Source organism: Dama dama, chromosome 6 (genome assembly GCF_033118175.1).
Source record: "Dama dama isolate Ldn47 chromosome 6, ASM3311817v1, whole genome shotgun sequence".
Taxonomy (NCBI): domain Eukaryota; kingdom Metazoa; phylum Chordata; class Mammalia; order Artiodactyla; family Cervidae; genus Dama; species Dama dama.
Window position 1 is genome coordinate 23,708,107 of NC_083686.1, and position 21,593 is coordinate 23,729,699.

The window sequence follows — 21,593 nt, forward strand, 5'->3', positions numbered from 1 at the left end:
ACACACAGACACATAACTGAATCACTTTGCTGTATATCTGAAACTAACACAACATTGTAAACTGTACTTAGATTTAAAATCACTTTTTTAAGGTCTGTCAGACTACAAGCGTCATGAATATTCCACTCTATATGCCGCTTCCAAGGCAACTAATGATGAGATAGAAACCGTACCAGGGGAAGGAATACTCACAAGACAGGCTGAGAGTTAGCAACCAGCAGCCAGTGCTTGGATCCATGTCCTCATTTGCTTGGTATGTTTCATGGAATTCTGAAATGGAAAGCTGGTGCTTTGCCATTTTCAACCAGACCACTTTCCATTTCTGGTTACTTACCGGCAATGAGGGAGACCTGGGTTCGATCTCTGGGTTGGGGAGATCCCCTGGAGAAGGGCATGGCAACCCATTCCAGTATTCTTGCCTGGAGAATCCCCATGGACAGAAGAGCCTGGCAGGTTACAGTCCATGGGGTCACAAAGAGTCAGACACGACTGAGCAACTAAGCCTAGCACCTGAGAAATGAGCTTCCCTGGGGTCTCAGACAGTGAAGAGTTTGCCTGTAATGCTGGAGACCAGGGTTCAATCCCTGAGTTGGGAAGATCCCCTGGATAAAGGAATGGCAACCCACTCCAGTATTTCTGCCTGGAGAATTCCACGCAGAGGAGACTTGGGGTTACCATCTATGGGGTCACAGAGTCGGACACGACTGAGCAACTAACACACAACACACACCTGAGAAATAAAAGAAGTGCAAGAACTTCACAGCCCTGCCCCAGCTCCCCCAACTATGAATGGAGAGTCTGGACTACCTGATCTCTGAAGTCCCTCCCAGCTCTAAAATGCACACAGGTAGAATTCACAGGGTTTAGGACTGTGACACCATACCACCATCCTCACAGCCAGCTCCCAAATGCCATGCCTCTTACCACAGAAATCCTCTCACCCAAGGAATTGCTTCATCAGAGAATCCTAAACAGTATATAAAAGTTCTCAAAGTCTGGATTTTAAATTAAAAATACATAAATGCATATTCACTCAATTTCACTGATGCAGGTGCAGTGCTTTTCTTCAAGACCAGCCTGTGTGGTAAGACAGCAGCAATGAATTAAGCAGACAATTGGCTATGGCCACAAGGCACCAACCTCCCTGCCATCCTGAAGTTCCTTAAAATGGAAAAGGGACTTCACGTGGTTGCAAATAAACGCAAATGCAGCATCTCTCTGGACTTTTGTGCTTTCCCCCCAATCTTTTAAAATTGTTTCTCTCACCCTTAATTTGACAGCAAGTTTTCAGCAACTCACCTCTTAAAGTATTCAACTATACGGTTTCCCTAGAAACAAACGCTGTTTCTTTTCATATTCCCACCTCAGCAGTTTAATTAAACTGTAAGTCAGGTTCATCATTCCTCTGCTCTTACCTCCTCCAGTGGCTCACCCACTGATTGAAGAGACGAGCTAAGGTCCATGCAAGGACCCACTGCGCTGTCACCGCCCGCCTCTCTGACCTCATCTCCTGCCACGCTCCCCGGGTCACATGCTCCATCCACACTGACCTGCAGGCCCATCTTCAAATGGCCAAACAAGCTCCTGCTTCAGACTTTACACTCACTGTTCCCTGTTCTGGAACTCTCTTTCCCTGGATGTCCAGGGGGCTAGCTCTTACCGTGCCCCTCAGGTCTTTCTTCAAATGTCACCTTACTTCCTCAGGGAGCCCTTCCCTGTCCCCTTATTTCAAGAGGCCACCCTTGTCCCCTCTTTAGCCTTTTCTACCTCTCCCCTGTCCTTATGCTGTTCTCCCTCTTAGCATTAATCTGATATTGCTTATTCCTAGATACATTCCCAGTGCCTAGAATAGCAGGTCCAGGGGTATCACTCCATAAATATTCCATGGGATTTTCCAGGCAAGAACACTGGGGTGGGTTGCCATTTCCTTCTCCAGGGGATCTTCCTTACCCAGAGATCGAACCCAGGTCTCCCGCACTGCAGGCAGACGCTTTACCGTCTGAGCCACCAGGGAAGCCCCAATTGTTGAGTAATCTTTATTTTGCAATATTGCAATATATTTAATCTTTATTATTGCAGCAAATTAATTGTCTTTCTCACTGAGTTGCATAACCATGATCATAAGTATACCAGGCTTGAGAACATATAGGAAGAAACACACCAAAGTCTTGGTAAGTAAGGAAGCCAACTGGAAGGGTCACAGGTGTGCTGGTGACCACTCCCTTAACTTGATCCAACCGAACTGACCTCTCTCTGTACTTGCTATAGTCATATTCAGATGTTCAATACCGCGCTGCCACATCAAACACAGAAAGTAGTCAGGACACTGTCTTGAGATTCAGGAAGAACAACCAGAAAAAAGTCAGGTTGTTTTGTTCTGGTCCACTCCTTAAAGGTTAATTACCTTTAGCAGATCTCTTTCTCTCTCACTCTTAGTTCTTCATTAAAAAGAGGGAGGGTGTAAGATAATATGTGGCCTGTCTATTTCAGTGATCTACTGTATATATCAGGTAGATGATTGATAGCTATGAAAATATACTGAAAAGCTACGAAGCACTCTATACAACAAGTAATTTTCTTCATATTAAAATGGACAGACTATCTCTACAGCTCCCCCAAACTGATGATATACTTTATAGCACTTTGATTTTAAAGTGATTCTTAAAATGTACTAAAGAATAAACCAAAGGAAAAGTAGGCTTTTAAGGGCAGGGAATGGAAAAGAGAGTGGAAAATGCTTTCTCCTGATTCTTTATAGAAAAATATAAGGAAGGAAAAACTCATAAATCTCCAGAGCAGTAACTCTATTACATAAAGTTCAGATTCAAGAATATTACTGTGAACATCTACAATTATCTAGACTCTCAGATATTTCAAATATTTCTCATTTATTTCAATTCCACAAGGATAATTCAAGATGACATATTAGTATCACACATGTCAATAGCGGGTTGGGATGTAAATGAGCAAACCCTTTCCAACCATTTGAGTTCTTTTTCTTATTACAGCATTTATTAAACTAAAATAAAAAAGTGGTGAAGAATGACTTGTCACACCATTTATTAGAGTTGATGGAGTGTAGACGGTCTTTTCAATAAGGCTTTAACACACTGTTATGCACCACAATACACTATTAATGAAAAGAAATGCAGGAATCTTGCATCAGCTTTTCCCACAAGTCATTCTGATGTTAGATTCAAAATCAATTCTATTCTACATGGCAAAGGTTCAGAGATATAATGTTAATTTGTTTGTTGTTTATAAAACTTAAATGTATAATGCAAAACAATGGTCAGGATCCTCCACATTGTACTCAATAATCATACATATTTTTGCAGGGGGGACTCAAAATGCAACAAGGAGATAAAGAGGTTGTGACCTAGTTCATATCTGACAAGAGAATGGGATCTAATTTTCTCTCTGATTGAAAGAACACACGGGACAGCCATGGAATGCAAATTGCGTTGGGTGTCTGAATTTCTCTTCCAATACCTGAGCATCTGAATGGAACTAATTCACTCTGGAAAAGGTATTAAGTAATTGAGCATGATTGTGCCAGGATGAGGGATAATCCTCAAACCGAGAAGGAAAATAAACATATTTTACAATGACAGGGTCACCTCACTCAGTAACCCCAATCAAGTATTTTACATTCATAAGAAATAAGTCAAATATATGAGGAATGACCTACCGCCAACAAGGAACCCTGATAGACACAAGCACCTGTGGGAGAAAAACAAAACAAGAATTAAAAGAGATGCATAACAGACCAACAGGCACAGCTCTGGCCAACTTACACAAAAACTGCATCTACATGCGTCATAATCAGCAAACTCTGCTTTCTCCAAAGTCTTAAAAGCTTGAGGGTTCTTCCCTTGGGAAAATAACCCCAAACACTAAAACAATATTTCTAGGACACACATGAGGGAAGGCACTGTTGAAGCTTATTCTTTGAATTTTAAAACAACTATGTATACAACGACTTGTGATAAATACAGTGTGCATTTTCCTGTAGGACAAATCAGCAAAGCCTCCATAATCCAGTCCCAGTTTACTGATCCAGGCTTCTCGGCCTTTCTTTGCTCAGACAAATTCTCCAGTCCAACCCAAGAGGCCAACTTAGGATCCCATGATAATACTTTCATATTGTCAATGTCTTTACTCATTTTCGTTTCCTGCAGGAGATGCATCTGGTCTAATCAAGTTCCTTGAACTCAATCCCATCTCCTTCGTGAAGCTTTCCAGCCCACATGATTATTCTTTTTCTAAAATGATTTTTGAACAGCACAACAGGTGTTGATTCAACCTATAAACATGCGGGCAGTGTGCGAACAGCTACTAGCTCAGAAACACACTTCAAAGCAGATTGAAATACCATACACACACCAAGAGCATACCCTGACAATGTGCCACACTTGGATGTCCAACGAGCAAAGGACACATTTTATTACAGTGCCTGGCCTCCAAGAGATCATTGGAAAAGTCTCAGTACTATTAACTTCTCATGAAGTTAGGACTGGTCTACATTATCTACTGATAATGGAATGAAGAACAATGTTCAAAGAAAATGAAATGGTTATTTACACTTGGGCTTTGAATCAAAGATCTCTATGGGAAAATTTACTGAAATGACTTTTGTGCCCTTGACATTCAAATAAGAATAAATTAGGATAAAACCCTGGGGGGAAATTCTTCCTAAGTAACTTACTTTTCTTTAAGAAATCCCATTCCAAAGACTATTTAAGTCGACAATATATCATAAAGATATATATATACATATATATAGATATAGATACATTTATAAAATAATCATGAGGCATGTGGATATATATATAAAATAATCACATGCTTAGTCACTAAGTTATGTCCAACTCTTTTGCAACCCCATAGACTGTAGCCTACTAGGCTCCTCTGTCCAAGGAATTTCCCAGGCAAGAATACTGGAGTGCGTTGCCATTTCCTTCTCCAAAATAATAGTATATAGGTAAATAAATACATATCAACACAATTCGATTCTTAAAACACATACTTATTTAACAACCTCTGACATTTAAAAGTTAAACATAAAGATCATCACTTAGGTACAATTTAACAAAATTTAACCTTTAGATAAAACCATCCTCAAATAATTTTATTACCTTCTTGAACAGCACTACCCTTCAAAAGCCACTATCCTTTCAAACCTCCAAAAGGTATCAGGTATCTTAAGAAGTATCCAAGTATTCATATCAAAGTCCATTTCTGGAAATTTGGACAAATGTTATAAATTCATTGTACCATGAAAAAATAAAGTGGCAGTGAGTGGGGCCCCACAAACACACTTCGTTAAGCCAAATATCTGCTAGGCACTAAAGTCAAAACTATGTGTAACTCCTGATAAATTCTATCATTAGGAAAAGGAGTTAACTCAATTTGGGTTGCTGCAGGATGTATGATTCTGAAAGAAATAAGCCTTGGCCTCTGAAGGCTTTCCTGCAACACAATAGCTCTACCCAAAAGGCAGCTGCAGAAATGAGTACTAACATGGCTTCCAAAACCTCACTGCTTCCTTCTGGAGGATAGAAAGCGTCCCACTGTAACGCCCAGTTCCATCAAACATTATCACCACTCCATGCCACATGTAGTCCTCATGTGCAGGCATACTTTCCCATACCCACACAAGCTTCACACCTACCAGGAGACAAAGTCACTGCGTGCAGCTTCTGGTGATGCTTTTCACTAACCAATCAACCCATACACTTTGGAAAACAAAGTTATTGTCTCCACTCATCACTTTTTCTCTTAAGGAAATGATTGCAACTCTGAGGTTTCAATTTTGGCTTATTTGAACTTGAATTTTGAACTTGAAAGGCAACTCCAGATTAATAGGAATTCTGACCAACGAGTGGTAAAGAACCCTCCTGCCAATGCAGGAAACGTAGGAAATGCAGATTCAGTCCCTGGGTCGGGAAGACACCACGGCCTAAGAAAGGGCAACCCACTCCAGCATACTTGCCCAGAGAATCCCATGGACAGGATCCTGGTGGGCTAGGCTCTATAGGGTTGCAAAAGAGTTGGACATGACTGAAGCAACTTAGCATGCATGCACATGCACACACAAAGCAGATCTACAAGGAGAAACAGGCCTTCTAGAAGGGAAAACAAGGAAAAAGACAAGAGGAACCAGGTCCTCTGATCAAGAACTTGGCCAGTTTTAGGGCATAGAACACAGCTGAGATGGCGAGTAATTGAAGTTCTGACACCTGTGACAAAGTACGTGAAGTTTTGCAGGGTGACGGGATCAGACGGTGCCAAGAAGGAAGCCGAGATCATGCGACCTTCCCTCCTTGGGGTTGGTGCCTTTCTCGCAGGTCCCACAGACAAAATGTCACTTCATATTCATGCAAACATGTAAATGTCTGTTTTTAGGCCCACTGGCACATTATAAGGGAATCCATTAAGAGACACTTGTATAAAATCTGAAGTTTTCAGAGGAAATTTGAGATACAATTTGCACTTGTACTCACAGCTTGATATTCGCGATAGAAACCCCTACCTGATAACATGAGCATTTGCTCATTTTAGAGATGTTAAAACCTAAGAATCACAAAATGTCAGATCCATTAGTTCAAAGAAATAGTGGCAGATAAGATTATAAGATATGAAGAAATTTGGAGAGCATGGTATCACAAAAACATGACTCATTAGGAACAAGCAGCCACAAGTCGGCATTTAAATGTTCAAGCTTTTATGTTGTGCTCTAATTCAGCATATGGCTTGCACACTGTGGAACAGTTAAAACAGAATCGTTTTCTGAACTGACAGGACAGCTCATGTTCTGATTATTGTCAACCAGGAGTCAGATCAATTAATAGAGTAGTTAAATCGAAAATGGGCCAACTGTTTTTGAACTAATGTAAGATTTGGCACAGGGTTCCAGCTATGCCATGTGGCAACCCCTCCCCTCTCCTGAGCCAAGTGGTGGCCGAGTATTTTACGACTACTCATGTCTGAGTAAAATTGAGTAATATTGCCACTCAAGTCCACAACAGTGAATACAGATGGCCGTGCTCTCACTAAAGGATTTATTTGCAGAGGATAACACCTAGAATCCAATCCCCAGAGGAAAACATAAATATATATGAGGGACATAAGAGCCTATGACAATATAAACACATCTTTATTTCTGCTAGTAGTTAGTTGCAAAAGCCAAAAGATGCAGGGTTGCAGTTGTTCAGTATTGGTAAACCCACTGAGGGTCAATGTTGACATGTCCCTATGGCTCTCTTACCTATATTAATGGTTTTCCAGGAATGCAAACTCCTTTAGGGCAGGTATTATGATTTTTTTTTTTTGATGTCTGTATGTCCCTACCAGACATAACCTGATAACCCAATACATAAGCTCTCAATAAAGATTTGTGGAATGAATGAGTGAAGAGATAGGCTATTTCTTCCCATCCAATGTCTTTCCTTCCTTAACATTGAGTTTTAAGCACTGACTCTTACATAGAAGGAACTCTCCAGCCAAGAGTAGAACCAAATAGGATGATCCACCCATAAATAAAAACACTCTATTAAATTATCCTTTTCAGTATATTCCATTAATGGCTTTTAAAAACTAGAAAAAGACTAGAAAACTATAAAATTGACTGAAGTCACATGGGGAGTAACAGACACAGACTAGAACTCAGTTCTCTTAACCAATTCAAGAATCTTGCTCTACCCACAAGCCAACAGGTTCTACCTAGTGTAACTTCACACAACCAGGGTCAATACAACTCAAGATGTTCTTCTCCAGGAAATGTCATGGAAGAGCCCATCTGATTCAGAAAGCAGCCATGTTTGTTAGGAGTTTCTCTGTGACTTTCTGAGTTTATTAAGTTCTCAAATCATAGTGGTCTGTCAGCTTGGTGATATAAGAAAATGTAAAATAAAACTGTCAATTACCTGTTGGTAAAACTTCAGTTTTCTTTTAATAATTAAAATTCAGAACTATGAAGTTGCAACTGATTGCAAATAAAGCAGTAAATATCAAACTTTTTTTATTCTATGTTGGATGATTAGCACAAGTATTTTAGAGTTATCAGTTCAGATCAATTCAGTTCAGTCACTCAGTCGTGTCTGACTCCTTGTGACCCCATGAACCGCAGCACGCCAGGCCTCCCTGTCCATCAACAACTCCCGGAGTCCACCCAAACCCATGTCCATTGAGTCGGTGATACCATCCAACCATCTCATCCTCTGTTGTCCCCTTTTCCTCCTGCCCTCAATCTTTCCCAGCATCAGGGTCTTTTCCAATGAGTCAGTTCTTCCCATGAGGTGGCCAAAGTATTGGAGTTTCAGCTTCAACATCAGTCCTTCCAATGAACACCCAGGACTGATCTCCTTTAGGATGGACTGGTTGGACCTCCTTGCAGTCCAAGGGACTCTCAAGAGTCTTCTCCAACACCACAGTTCAAAAGCATCAATTCTTCGTGCTCACCTTTCTTTATAGTCCAACTCTCACATCCATACATGACCACTGGAAAAACCATAGCCTTGACTAGACGACCTTTGTTGGCAAAGTAATGTCTCTGCTTTTTAATATGCTACCTAGGTTGGTCATAACTTCCCTTCCAAGGAGTAAGCATCTTTTAATTTCATGGCTGTAGTCACCATCTGCAGTGATTTTGGAGCCCAGAAAAATAAAGTCAGCCATTGCTTCCACTGTTTCCCCATCTATCTGCCATGAAGTGATGGGACCAGATGTCATGATCTTAGTTTTCTGAATGTTGAGCTTTAAGCCAACTTTTTCACTCTCCTCTTTGACTTTCATCAAGAGGCTCTTTAGTTCTTCACAAGCTATCACCTTGCCAATTTCTGCATTTGGTGAATAATAGAACACAGCCTAAAGAAGTTAGGTAGTTCATCCAAGGCCATACGGCAGCAGTCTAAGCTTAATTTGAAATGTGATCTGGCAATACTTATTCCCCTGAACAATATTTTTTAGTACCTATCGTGCACCAGGAGCTGAGCTGGAGATATAAGAATAACCAAAAGCCATCTTAAGCCCTCAGTGAACATACAGTTAAATGAAGAAGACTGCATCTTTAATTTGATTAATCATTTTATTAGTTTTTAAAGTTAGTTTTATTGGGTATTTTACTGAGGCACTAATTTGCAATTTCTTTGTATATAAAATGGGGACAATAAAAGCAATTAACCCAGAAAAGAAAAAAAGAAGACGGCATCTTTATCAACTAAAATTATAGTTATTAAATGGTGTACTAGAACATATATGACACGCTCTCTGAGCATTGAGAAGAAAACAAATTCTGTCTGAACAGCAAAAGTATCACAGAATTGGTCACATCAAGAGACCCACTCATGTGAATACTTCTTTTCCGTTTTTAAAAATCATTGCCAGGACTAGTACTAAAACTTGAGGAACTCTCTAAGATCCTTAAGCTCTCCATCTCTGTCCTCAATACTCGTATTTTTTAAGAGAAAAAGAAAACCCTGACAGAATCAAATCACAAGTCTCATCAGATGACAACTGATTTTCTGGCTGTGGGGCTGTTATCATTTAATTAATTTAATTAAATGAGAGTAAATATGTAAAGCTTTTAGCCTAGTGCCAGGCAGATAGTATGTGCTCCACAAATTTCCCTACTCATTCATTCATTATTAGGCAAGCATGGGGCTTCCCCTGGTGGCTCAGTTGGTAAAGAATCCGCCTGCAATGCGGGAGACCTGGGTTCCAGCCCTCGGTTGGGAAGATCCCCTGGAGAACGGAACAGCTACCCACTCCAGTATTCTGGTCTGGAGAATTCCATGGACTAGTTCATGGGGTCGCAAAGAGTCAGACAGGACTGAGCGACTTTCACTTTCTTTCCAGCATCGTTATGACTTGGATGGAAACTCTCAAACATGTATCAATCCAGGTTGTGAGATGATTCTAGAATGCTCTGAAGGTGGGCTGAAACAGTAAGAAGCAAAATATCCAAAGAATCTTTGGAGGAATAGTGCTCCTCACGCCCCACACTTCCTCTCCCCCATCTGAAAACTCTGTACGTTCTTAAACTTTGCCCTTTTTGTCAACCAGTCCACAGAGCGAACCCTGCCGGCCCTTCATAATAATGGCTTTTGTCATTTCAAAAGATCTGCTCTGAGAAGCCAATCGTTGCACTGTTCCAACTGCTCCCTGGTGAGTATGGGGGGGGGGGGGGGGGGCGGACAGATAGCACGTCTGCCGCGTGGCCGGGATATGATCCTAAATAGGAAACTCCCATCACTCGGTGACAATGTAATTTTTCTTCGTCTCAAGTTCACACTGGGGTGTCCTAGGTTGACTCTCCCATCTGCTTCACCACAATTAAGCCCTTTAAGTTTTATTGTTTTTTAAGTCTGCAAACACACGCACACATAAAATAAAGACACGGTTCTACAGGTTATGCCTTGTTTGAAAAGGGCTGCACAGGTCCCAGACCTGCTCCTTCCCGGACCCTTAACATACTTCCCGGGAGGGTGCAGGCAGACGGTCCCTTCACCTACCGGCCAGCCCCCAGTGCTGTGCGTTTCCAAAGCCACGCCACCCTCTCCCGGGAAGCTAGCGAGGAAAAGGCAGCATCTCAGGTGGCTGCAAGTCCACCCGAGCAGGGCTGCGTCCCGCCGGGGGCTGCGGCCGCCCCCCACCCCGTGCCCGGGTCCGCACCCGCGAGCCGGCTTCCAGCCCGCACCTGCGCGGAGAAGGCTCCCAGCCCCGCGGCGCCAGCGGCTGCGGCTCTGATTTGAAGCGGGGCAGGTGAACCCTCCTTCCTGAGGCTGGATGAATAATGAATGGAGCCGGGAGGGGAAGCCGAGAGCCCTGCGCGGTGGATTAAGCCGTCTTCCTCCGCCCGCCGTCTCCCTTCCCCTTTCCTAAGCCCGGAGAGGCGACTTTCCCGGCGACTCCGAGCAGGTGGGAGTTCCCGGCGCCTCGCATCCCCGGGCCCGCATCCCAGGACCCCCAAACTCTTGATCTTTTTTATCGATGCATTTATTTGCCCGAGCTCACATCGCTTTTGCTATCATGGCGACAATTCCCACCGTCTCCTTTCTCTCCCCCAGCTCCAGGGTTTTTACACGTAGACTGGAGACCCGGAGGAAAACTGGGAGGCAGAGGGCGAAGTCAGAGAATGGAGCTAAACTCTTATTAACCACTTATTTTCCGCGGAAACGACAGCCTGGTGCCTTTCTGTACTGGGGAGATTTCTTTTAGTGCGATTGAACTGTCCACCTCCAGAACACGCTCTAACCGGTTTATAAAATCTTAATTGGACTTTAAGGGGAGACCCACTGGGAAAAGGAGGGCGGGAGAGGAGAGGGGTTTTAAGGAGCCGGATTTTACGTTTCATAGGAGCAGGAATATTTTTACGCAGGTAAGAGCAGCTGTTCTCTCCTCACCTACGCTCCATGTAGTTGCTTTCCACTCAGGGGCTCCAGGGAAGTGGAAGAAAGAGAATCCAATTTCAGGGATAGCACCTCCATCGGCCACCCCACCCCCAAATGCGCTCAGGGCAGAGAGGGAGTGGGGCTTGGGATCCGCGTGCAAAACCATCAGGAGTTAGATGGAATCTTCTCAGAAAAAAACCCACTCTAGTTCCCCGGCCACCCACCTACCCATCCCCAGAAAACTTCCATCTGACTCACAATACCATAATCCGGCTGAGCTTTTAAAACAGCGCGATCACACGCGCGCGCGCACACACACACACACATACACACAGCACCACTCTCTCACCTTCAGAATGATGAGGCAATGCTGCAAATTCCGCCAATGCGAGAGCCATCCCGAGCCACACTTTGAAGACACTCATCGCCGCCTCGGCACAGGCTGGAGGAGCCCAGCTTGCAGCATCCAAGAACCGGTTATCAGCCGAAACGCAGGCTTCCGCGCCCCGGGCTGGGCGCACCGAGAAAGGGGGCGGCGGCGAGCGGTCACCTCCGGGGAAACGAGGCGACGGACCGGCGGGAGCGACACTCACATCAGCCCCGAGGCGCCGGGGCGGGAGGGGGTTTCAGTTCACTCACAGCCGGGGAACAGCGCGCCCAATTCTCCAGCCGAGCAGGGCGCCAAAGCGGGCTGAGCTGGGAAAATAAAGGAGGAGGCAGGGCGCACAATGTTCCCCGAGGCCAAGTCTCGCAGGAAAGTTGCCGGTCACCGGCCGACCTGATCCCCCAGCAGTTCCTTCAGGCAGGACCTATCCGCTCCCGGGTCCCCGGTCGTGGAGACCCCGGCGCGTCGGCTCCTGGATCCCCAAACCGTGGAGACCCCGGAGCAGGTTCCTAAGCGGCACCTTTTTAAAGTTCGCTTGACACTCTCCGTCGGCGCCGCGTCGGCCAAGGGGGTTGCCGGGAGCCCCAAAAGACCCAGTCACCCCTCCTTCTGGGCTGGGCCCCCAGGGCCCGACGGACCTCAGCCTCCCCGGGAGGCTCACAGGAAACTTTGTGCTGCGCTGCGGGCGGCTCCCGGGACTCGCCGGTGTTGCGGCCGCCCGGCACCTCCTCGGGCTGCGCTCTCTGCCGCAGATCGTGCGAACGCTCGGGAGGAGAGCCCGGGGGTGGCGCGGGGGGACGCGGCCGCTACTTTCGCGCCCCCGCCGCCAGCCGGGGTGAGGAGAGCTGCCGGGCGCGGTCCCTCCGCGCCGCCGGCCACCTCTCCGAGCTGCCGGCCACCTCCGCACCGTGCGCCGGGAGCCGGTCTGCAGGGTCGAGATGCGATTACGGAAGCGGAGGAGGAGCCATCATTTTAAATGCAAGGAGGAAAGAGCTGGAGAGCCCGGAAGGGACCCCGAATTAGAGCCACTCGGACCAGAGAGCCCGGAAACGCACAAAATCAGGCCCCCTCTGGAGCCCCGCGTTTAAAGGACACACGCTCCGCCTCCCTCCCCTCCTTCCTCTCTCCCGAGCTCGGAGTGAAAATGGACCCAGCGACTCCGAGCTTTGGCAAAAGATTCCTGAGAGTCACGTGGAAAGAGGAGAAGCCAGGAGGGGCGGGGGTGGTGGGCGGTGAGAGAGAGCAACCTGATCCCCTGATTCTTTCGGCTGGAGTTCAGATTGCCTTTGTCTGGGGCGGGATCGAGAGTGGTCACACGAGGGAGGGCGAGAGGGGAAGATGGCGTGGTCCTGACTCCTGCAACAGCCGAGGGGCCCGCCAAGAGGATGCACACCCCTCACTTGGGAGGCGGTGTGCCCACCTTCAAATGCCCCGCACGGCTCGCACCCTACACCCCGCCACTCCGGCTGGACTAAGAGAGTGAGGCGGATCTGATCCATCTTCCTCGCTCTGGGACCCCCGGGCCGTCGCATCGTGGGTTTAACCAGCAGCCGGGGAGGATCTCGGGGTGTGTGTGTGTCCGAGGCCGGGCCTCCCACAGCGAGTGCACCACCACCCCCGATCCCTCCCCGAGAGAGGTTGTCAGTGGAACACTACACGGCCTCGGCGCGGTGCCTTCAACTGCGCCCCCAAATGCCCAAGACTGGGAAGGAAATGTCCGGGCAAGGCAGACTGGCCCAGGCACTTGAAGAGGGGAGGTCTTCATTCCGGCTCGGGACTGAGTGAAGGCAGCTGATTTTTATAGGACCAAATAAAAATAGCTGATCCAGGGTTAATTATTTGATGAGAACAGTTGCATCAGAGAGATGCTGTCTGGATTCTGATTGGCCCAAAGAAGAGACGATCTGGGTCTCTCAGCTGACCTGAGATGGGTGAACCTGTCAGAGGGGAGTTATCCAAGCACTGAACCCCTGAGCTGTGAAACCGCAGGGGCCCCCACTTATTTCCAGTCTTTGCCATCTCCATATCCGTGGATGTTTACTCTGCACTGGCAGCAGCTGGAAATGATTCACTTTTCAGAATAACTGGATAAATTGTAACTGGCAGATCCCTGTAACTATTAGCCAAAGCGAAAGGAAAAGTCTGACCACCCAGCACTGATATTTGCGTGTTCACAGGACCCAGGGATGGTGCAATTCACCCTCAGTCTCTCATGGTCCGAGGTGGTCACAGGGACTGAGACTGTCACCTCTGGACCTGAATCACATAGCTGTTGTTGTTGAGTCGCGCAGTCCTGCCCAACTCTTTGCCACCCCCATGGACTGCAGCATATCATCAGGCCTCTCTGTCCCTCACCATCTCCTGAAGTTTGCCCAAGTTCATGTCCAATGAATCGACAATGCCATCCAGCCGACTCATCCTCTGACGCCCTCTTCTCCTTCTGCCCTCAATCCTTGCCAGCATCGGAAACTTTTCCAAAAAGTCGGCTGTTGGCATCAGATGAGCAAGATACTGAAGTTTCAGCTTCAGCATCAGTCCTTCCAATGAAGGACTAAGTTTGAGCATTCAGGGTTGATTTCCAATGAATGAGTATTCAGGGTAGATTTCCTTTAAGACTGACTGGTTTGATTTCCTTACTGTCCAAGGGACTCTCAGGAGTCTTCTCCAGCACCACAGTTCGAAGGCATCAATTCTTCAGAGCTCAACCTTCTTTACGATCCAGCTCTCACAACCGTACCTGACCACTGGGAAGACCATACTTAAACTATAAGGAACTTGGTCGGCAGAGTAATGTCTCTGCTTTTCAACACACTCTCTAGGTTTGTCTTAGCTATCCTGCCAAGAAATCAAACATCTTCTGGTTTCATGGCTGCAGTCACCATCCACAGTGATTTTAGAGCTCAAGAAGAAGAAATCTGTCCCTACTTCCACCTTTTTCTGCCCTATTTGCCAGGAAGTAATGGGGACAAATGCCATGATCTTAGTTTTTTCTTTAGTTTTAAGCCAGCTCTTTCACTCTCCTCCGTCATCCTCATCAAGAGGCTCCTCTTCGCTTTCTGCCATTAGAGTGGTATCACCCACATATCTGAGGTTGTTGATGTTTCTCCCGCCTATCTTGATTCCAGCTTGTAACTCATCCAGCCCGGCATTTCTTGTGATGTGCTTGGCATTTAGATTAAACAGACAGTGACAGCAGACAGCCCTATCATACTCCTTTCTCAATCTTCAACCAATCAGTCGTTCCATACAGAACTGTTGCTTCTTGACCCACATACTATTTGACCCCTAAGTTGCTTCTTGACCCCTGAGTTTCTCAGGAGACGGGTAAGATGGTCTGGTATTCCCATCTCTTTAAGAGCTTTCTGCAGTTTATAGCGGAGAGCACACAGTAAGCACTCATTAAACGTTTGTTAAAAGGATGAGCAAAATAGGAAGAACCTGAGAGCAGTGGTCACTTAGATGGGGTTGGTTTGGAAAATCCCCTTTCCCCAAAAAAAGAATCCTCTCCCTTTTTTTATTTAGAAAATTGACATTTTCTTTATCCCTTGGAAAGTGCTGTGAAAACTCAGCTTCCAGCACACTCTGTCAACCACATTACCATCCTAATGCCAACTTTACAGAAATTTTGTAGCCACCACTGACTAGGAGTAACCTAGACAATTTGCTCTCTCAAGAACCAATTTGACTTTATTTTTAAAAAGTCATAGAGAAGTCTCAATAAGTCATCTGTTATTTTGTGCTTCGTGCAAGTATATCACTTTTTTAAAAGGAAAGGAAATGAAGGTAGGAAGGAAGAGGGGGGCAGGCCAGGGGAAGGGCACTACCATTTACCCTGAATTCATCTATGCTGTATTTATTTCTCACATGCTCAGTCCACCAGTAGTCCAAGACAGGGCCACACACTGGCCTACTCACATCATCTAATGAGACAGAGAGTTGATAGGCCCAGAGTCTGTGTACTGAGATCCTTGGATGACCCGATGGTTAAAAGAGTCAACCAATGATCCAGTAATATGAGGCATATCTAGTGTCTCCTGTGGCCACTTAAATTAAACTATTGGTAAAAGAATTATATTAACCTATTTCATTATGGTGGAAATTTAGTAAGCATTTTTATGAATATGCAACTAATCATAACCAACTTATGTCTATACATTAACCTCTAAGTCTAAGTGCTTCATTTCAACCACCAATGCTTCCACTGACAGAAGTTCAAGAGCCAGAGAAAGCTGAGTCTACCTCCTCAAGGCTTTTTATTGATATGTCTTTTGTGGGTGGTTTGGGAGGGTACACCGTTTGCATGCTTTCTGGGTGGTGCCAGTGGTAAAGAATCCACCTGCAATATAGGAGACATGAGTTCAAACCCTGGGTCGGGAAGATCCCCTAAAGAAAGAAATAGTAACCTACTCCAGTATTCTTGCCTGGAGAATTCCATGGACAGAGGAGCCTGGAGGGCTACGGTCCATGGGGTCACAAAGAATCAGACATTCTGGGCATGCACACAGTTCTATCATATTGCACATGGGATCTTAGTTCCCTGACCAGGGATTGAATCCATGCCCCTTGCAGGGAAGTCCCTCATTTGTACATCTTGTTTTGACATCCATTAACATGTCTCACAAAATCTCCTTGGCCCATCCTGCTATCATCTGTCAGCATGTCTCTGGCTTTGTGACGCCCATTTAGGGGCCAAGATTTATCATTCCTGCTCTAAATGATAGTATTACCAACAATAATAGTGAACACATACTGACTACTTTGCGGCTAACACTGTATACTTGTCTATTTAATCCTCCAATACTCTTGTGAGATAGGTACTCCTATGTTCATTTACCCAAGAAATTTGCCAGTATGTTCATTTACCAGAGAAATAAATGATGCTGATATTTAAATAATCTGTCCAAAGTCAAGACAGCTAATACATGACAAAGCTTATTGGAATAAGCAACTCTAGCTGCAATGACAGGCAACCCCTCAAATCGCAGTGTCTGGAAATAATGCAAGTTTATTTCTCAGTCACATCCTGGCCCCTATGCATTTATAGCTCCTGCGCATCAGCCCCTGGGCATTGATAACCTCTTATTCCTAAACCATTGTGGAACTCTGCGCTTGTGCTGCTTCTGCATGAGGGCCAGAGAGCAATAAAACAGGCACTGAAATCCCTAAGTGCCTCAGCCCTTTCTCTTAGAATCTATTGGCAAGAGTCACCGTAACCCTAACCTAACTGCAAGGGGGGCTGGGGCCATGGAGGAACATGTAGGAATTCAGTGAGCATTAACTATACCACCTCATTGCAGAGTCCTTGCCCTTAACTATCTTAATTATTCTACCTTACATCCTCTTGCCCACTAGCAAGGCCCCAGGTTGAACCTTCCCTTCTTCAGTCTCTAAGTTGTGTCCAACTCTTTGTGACCCCATGGACTGCAGCATGCCAGGTTTCCCTGTCATTCACCATCTCCTGGAGTTTGCTCAAATGCATGTCCATTGAGTTAGTGGTACTATCCAAACATCTCATCCTCTGTTGTCCACTTCTCCTCCTACCTTCAGTCTTTCCAAGCATCAGGGTCTTTTCCAATGAGTCGGCTCTTCGCATCAGGTGGCCAAAGTATTGGAGCTTCAGCTTCAGCATCAGTCCTTCCAATGAATATTCAGGGTTGATTTATTTTAGGATGGACTGCTTTGACCTCCTCGTTGTTCAAGGGACTCTCAAGAGTCTTCTCCATCACCACGGTTCGAAAGCATCAGTTCTTTGGTGCTCAGCCTTCGTTATGGCCAGCTCTCTCATCCATATGTGACTACTGGACAAACAATAGCTTTAATGATATGGACCTTTGTCAGCAAAGTAATATCTCTGCTTTTTAATATGCTATCTAGGTTTGTCATAGCCCTTCTAAGGAGCAAGCATCTTTTAATTTCATGGCTGCAGTCACCATCTGCAGTGATTTTGGAGCCCAAGAAAATAAAATCTGACTGTTTCCATTGTTTTCCCATCTATTTGCCATAAAGTGATGAGACTGGATCCCATGATCTTAATTTTTTGACTGTTGAGTTTTTAAGCCAGCTATTTCACTCTCCTCTTTCACCTTCATCAAAAGGCTCTTTAGTTCCTCTTCAGTTTTTCTGTAAGGGTGGTGTCATCTGCATATCTGAGGTTGATGATATTTCTCCTGGCAATCTGGGTTCCAGCCCAGCATTTCACACAATGTATTCTGCATATAAGTTAAATAAGTGGGGTGACAATATATATCCTTGATGTACTCCTTTCCCAATTTGGAACCAGTCCATTGTTCCATGTGTGGTTCTAACTTGCTTATTGACCTGCATACAGGTTTCTCAGGAGACAGATAAGGTGGTCTGATATTCCCATCTCTTTAAGAATTTTGTACTTTGTTATGATCCACTCAGTCAAAGGCTTTCACGTAGTCAATGAAGCAGAAATAGTTTTTTTTTTAATTCCTTTGCTTTTTCTATGATCCAATGGATATTAGATCTATGATCTCTGGTTCCTCTGCCTTTTTGAAATCCAGCTTGTATATCTGGAAATTCTCTGTTCACGTACTGTTGAAGTCTAGCTTGAAGGATTTTGAGCATTACCTTGCTAGCATGTGAAATGAGCACAGTTGTACAAAGTATGAACATTCTTTGGCATTGCCTTTTTTGGGGATTGGAATGAAAACTGACCTTCTCCAGTTCTGTGGCCACTGCTGAGTTTTCCAAATTTGCTGGCATATTGAGTGCAGCACTTTCACAGCATCATCTTTTAGGATTTGAAATAGCTCAACTGGAATCCCATCACCTCCACTAGTTCTGTTCGTAAAAATGCTTCTTAAGGCCACCTTGAATTCATACTCCAGGATGTCTGTAGGGAAGTGACCACACCACTATGGTTATCCAGGTTATTAAGATCTTTTTTGTATAGTTCTGCTGTGTATTCTTGCCACCTCTTCTTAATATCTTCTGCTTCTGTTAGGTTCTTGCCATTTTTGTCCTTTACTGTGCCCATCTTTGCATGAAATGTTTCCTTAGTATCTCCAATTTTCTTGAAGAGATCTCTAGTCTTTCCCATTCTATTGTTTTCCTCTATTCTTTGCATTGTTCTCTTAAGCCTTCTCTTAAGAAAGCTTTCTTATCTCTCCTTGCTATTCTCTGGAACTTTGCTTTTATTTTTCTGCTTCAAATACTTAGGTCAAAAAGAATATTCAAATAATACACAAGGCCAATGTAAACTGATGGGCTCTGTTATATTCTAACCCCTCCACACAGATAACCACAGCAAATGCATTCATTTTTCTCTGCTTAACTAAATATAATTCTTTTTTTAAAAATGCAATCAGAATGTACATGCTATTTTGTAACCTGCCTTTTCTCTTCTACTGAACAGAATAGCTAGGCTACAGATTTCCAAACCAAATCACACTGATCCACCTCATTCCTTTTAAGAGCTGCTTGGGTTTACACTGTATAGATATGTCTTTACATATTGAGCCAATCCTCTTTTGAAGAACATTTATATTGTTTCCAATTTTTGCCTTTATAATAATCCAGTACTAACCATTCTTATGGTTCTTTCTGCAGTTACCCAATTATTTCCCTGGGATAAACTTTGCAGGTGAAATCTCTGGGTGAAAGGCAGGCATATTTTTCATTTTTATTCTATCATTTAGCCTTTACAAATCTCAGAAAGTAAAATAGCATTTTGCTTAACATCACGTATTAACTGTGTCACCTCAGACATATTAAACTCCCTGAACCTCAGATTCCCTGTCTGTGAAATGGACATCCCTATATTTTTTATATTTGTGTGTGTGTGTGTGTGTGTGTGTCTCAGTGGCCTCTTTATATTTTTCTGTTAGTGGAGTTTTTGGTTCTACATAGAATTATAAGGGTTTTTCATATATTCAGAGCATTAATCCTTTTCTACAAAACTGGATATTGCTTTACAGAAAAGGAATAGCTATTTGCCATTTATTTTTGTGAGAAATGATAATTTTCCCAGCATTGTTAGCGGAAAAATATGCAAAATGAAAACCAAGAAAATGGGCTTCAAATCTACAATTTTTTTCCAGGGATAAAATAAACATTCCAAGTTTTTTAATTTTCCTTGTTTTATCTTCCCCACTTGGGATGGCCCCCCAGCTCTTCCACGCTGGTTTGGTCATACTAACTGTGGCATACTCTCCCTGCTCAGCGCCCCACCTCCCAGGCTGTTAAATATCTGTAATGTCATCCTGTGTTAAACGTAACAGCACAGCAGAAAGCCAAGCTTCAGAGGTCACTGAAAATATCAAATGGTCACAGCAGCCAATAAAGAAAAAGAAGATAACTCATTTCTGCACATTTAATCAATCGCTTTCCTGCACAGATTACCCTGGCTTTTGTCTTTTAAATAAAAATCCTACAGGACTGGAGCGGATTCAGCCCACACTTGACTAGTACATACTTGCTGTGCTGTGCTTAGCCGCTCAGTCATGTCCAACTCTTTGCAGCCCCATGGGCTGTAGCCCACCAGGCTCCTCTGTCCATGGGATTCTCCAGGCAAGAATACTGGAGTGGGTTGCCAAGCCCTCCTCCAGGGGATCTTCCCAACCCAGGGACTGAACCCAGGTCTCCCACATTACAGGCAGATTCTTTACCATCTGAGCTACCAGGGCAACCCCACAAGTACATACTTGTCAATAGATTCTTTTAAAAAATTTGTTTCTGGTTACATCTAAAACATCTAGAATAACCTACCTATCTAAACAATACTGGTAATAAATACACCATGGTCATGATAATGGGAAAACATTACTGAAAATTTTATAAGAAACTAGTTTTACGAGTCACACAGTTGCCATGCTGAGCTGTATACCCCCATTTGTATTTATTTCTACTGAAATAACTGAAGGAGGCCAGGTATAAAAAGAAGAGATGAGAGAGAAAGAAATCAGGATTTCCAAATACACTTTGCTTTTGCTTCAGATAAGGAGATGTTCTAAAATTCAGAATCTCTGTCCCTGCCCCAATTTAAACAGTGAAATACTATGAACAACCTGTAATACAAAATGTGTTGAGTGAATTGATTCATCCATAAACTGGAATATTATTCAGAGATTAAAAACAATACCTTTTCATACTGTTCATGGGGTTCTCAAGGCAAGAATGCTGAAGTGGTTTAAGCTGGCTTAAAATTCAACATTCAAAAAACTAAAATCATGGCATCCAGTCCCATCACTTCATGGCAAATAGATGGGGAAAAAAATAGAAACATTGACAGACTTTATTTTCTTGGGCTCCAAAATCACTGCAGATGGTGACTACAGCCATGAAATTTAAAAGACGCTTGCTCCTTGGAAGAAAAGTTATGATAAACCTAAACAGCATATTAAAAAGAGAGACATCATTTTGCCAACAAAGGTCTGTATAGTCGAAGCTATGATTTTTTCCAGTAGTTATGTACAGATGTGAGAGTTGGACCATAAAGAAGGCTGAGAGCCCAAGAATTGATGCTTTTGAACTGTGGTGCTGGAGAAGACTCCTGAAAGTCCCTTGGACTGCAAGGAGATCCAACCAGTCAATCCTAAAGGAAACCAACCCTGAATACTCATTGGAAGGACTGATGCTGAAGCCGAAGCCCCAGTACTTTGGCCACCTGATGTGAAGAGCCAACTAATTGGGAAAAACCTTGATGCTGGGAAAGGTTAAGGACAAGAGGAGAAGGGGGCAACAGAGGATGAGATGACTGGATGGCATCACCGACTCAATGGACATGAGTTTGAGCAAACTATGGGCTATGGGAGATAGTGAAGGACAGGGAAGCCTGGCATGCTGCAGTC

At 44.3% G+C, this 21,593-nt stretch overlaps 1 protein-coding gene across 1 annotated transcript in view; it reads right to left on the reverse strand.

Moving 5' to 3' along the window:
• FRAS1 (Fraser extracellular matrix complex subunit 1) overlaps positions 1 to 12,129 on the reverse strand; it is a 518,223-nt gene extending 506,094 nt beyond the window's left edge. The window contains exons 1-2 of the mRNA XM_061145732.1: positions 11,743 to 12,129; positions 3,692 to 3,723 (exon numbers count right to left, since the gene is read on the reverse strand). Of these exons, the coding sequence (XP_061001715.1) occupies positions 3,692 to 3,723; positions 11,743 to 11,818 (108 nt within the window). The 5' untranslated portion in view covers positions 11,819 to 12,129. The remainder of the gene's footprint in view (positions 1 to 3,691; positions 3,724 to 11,742) is intronic.
• Between the last annotated feature and the right edge of the window lie 9,464 nt (positions 12,130 to 21,593).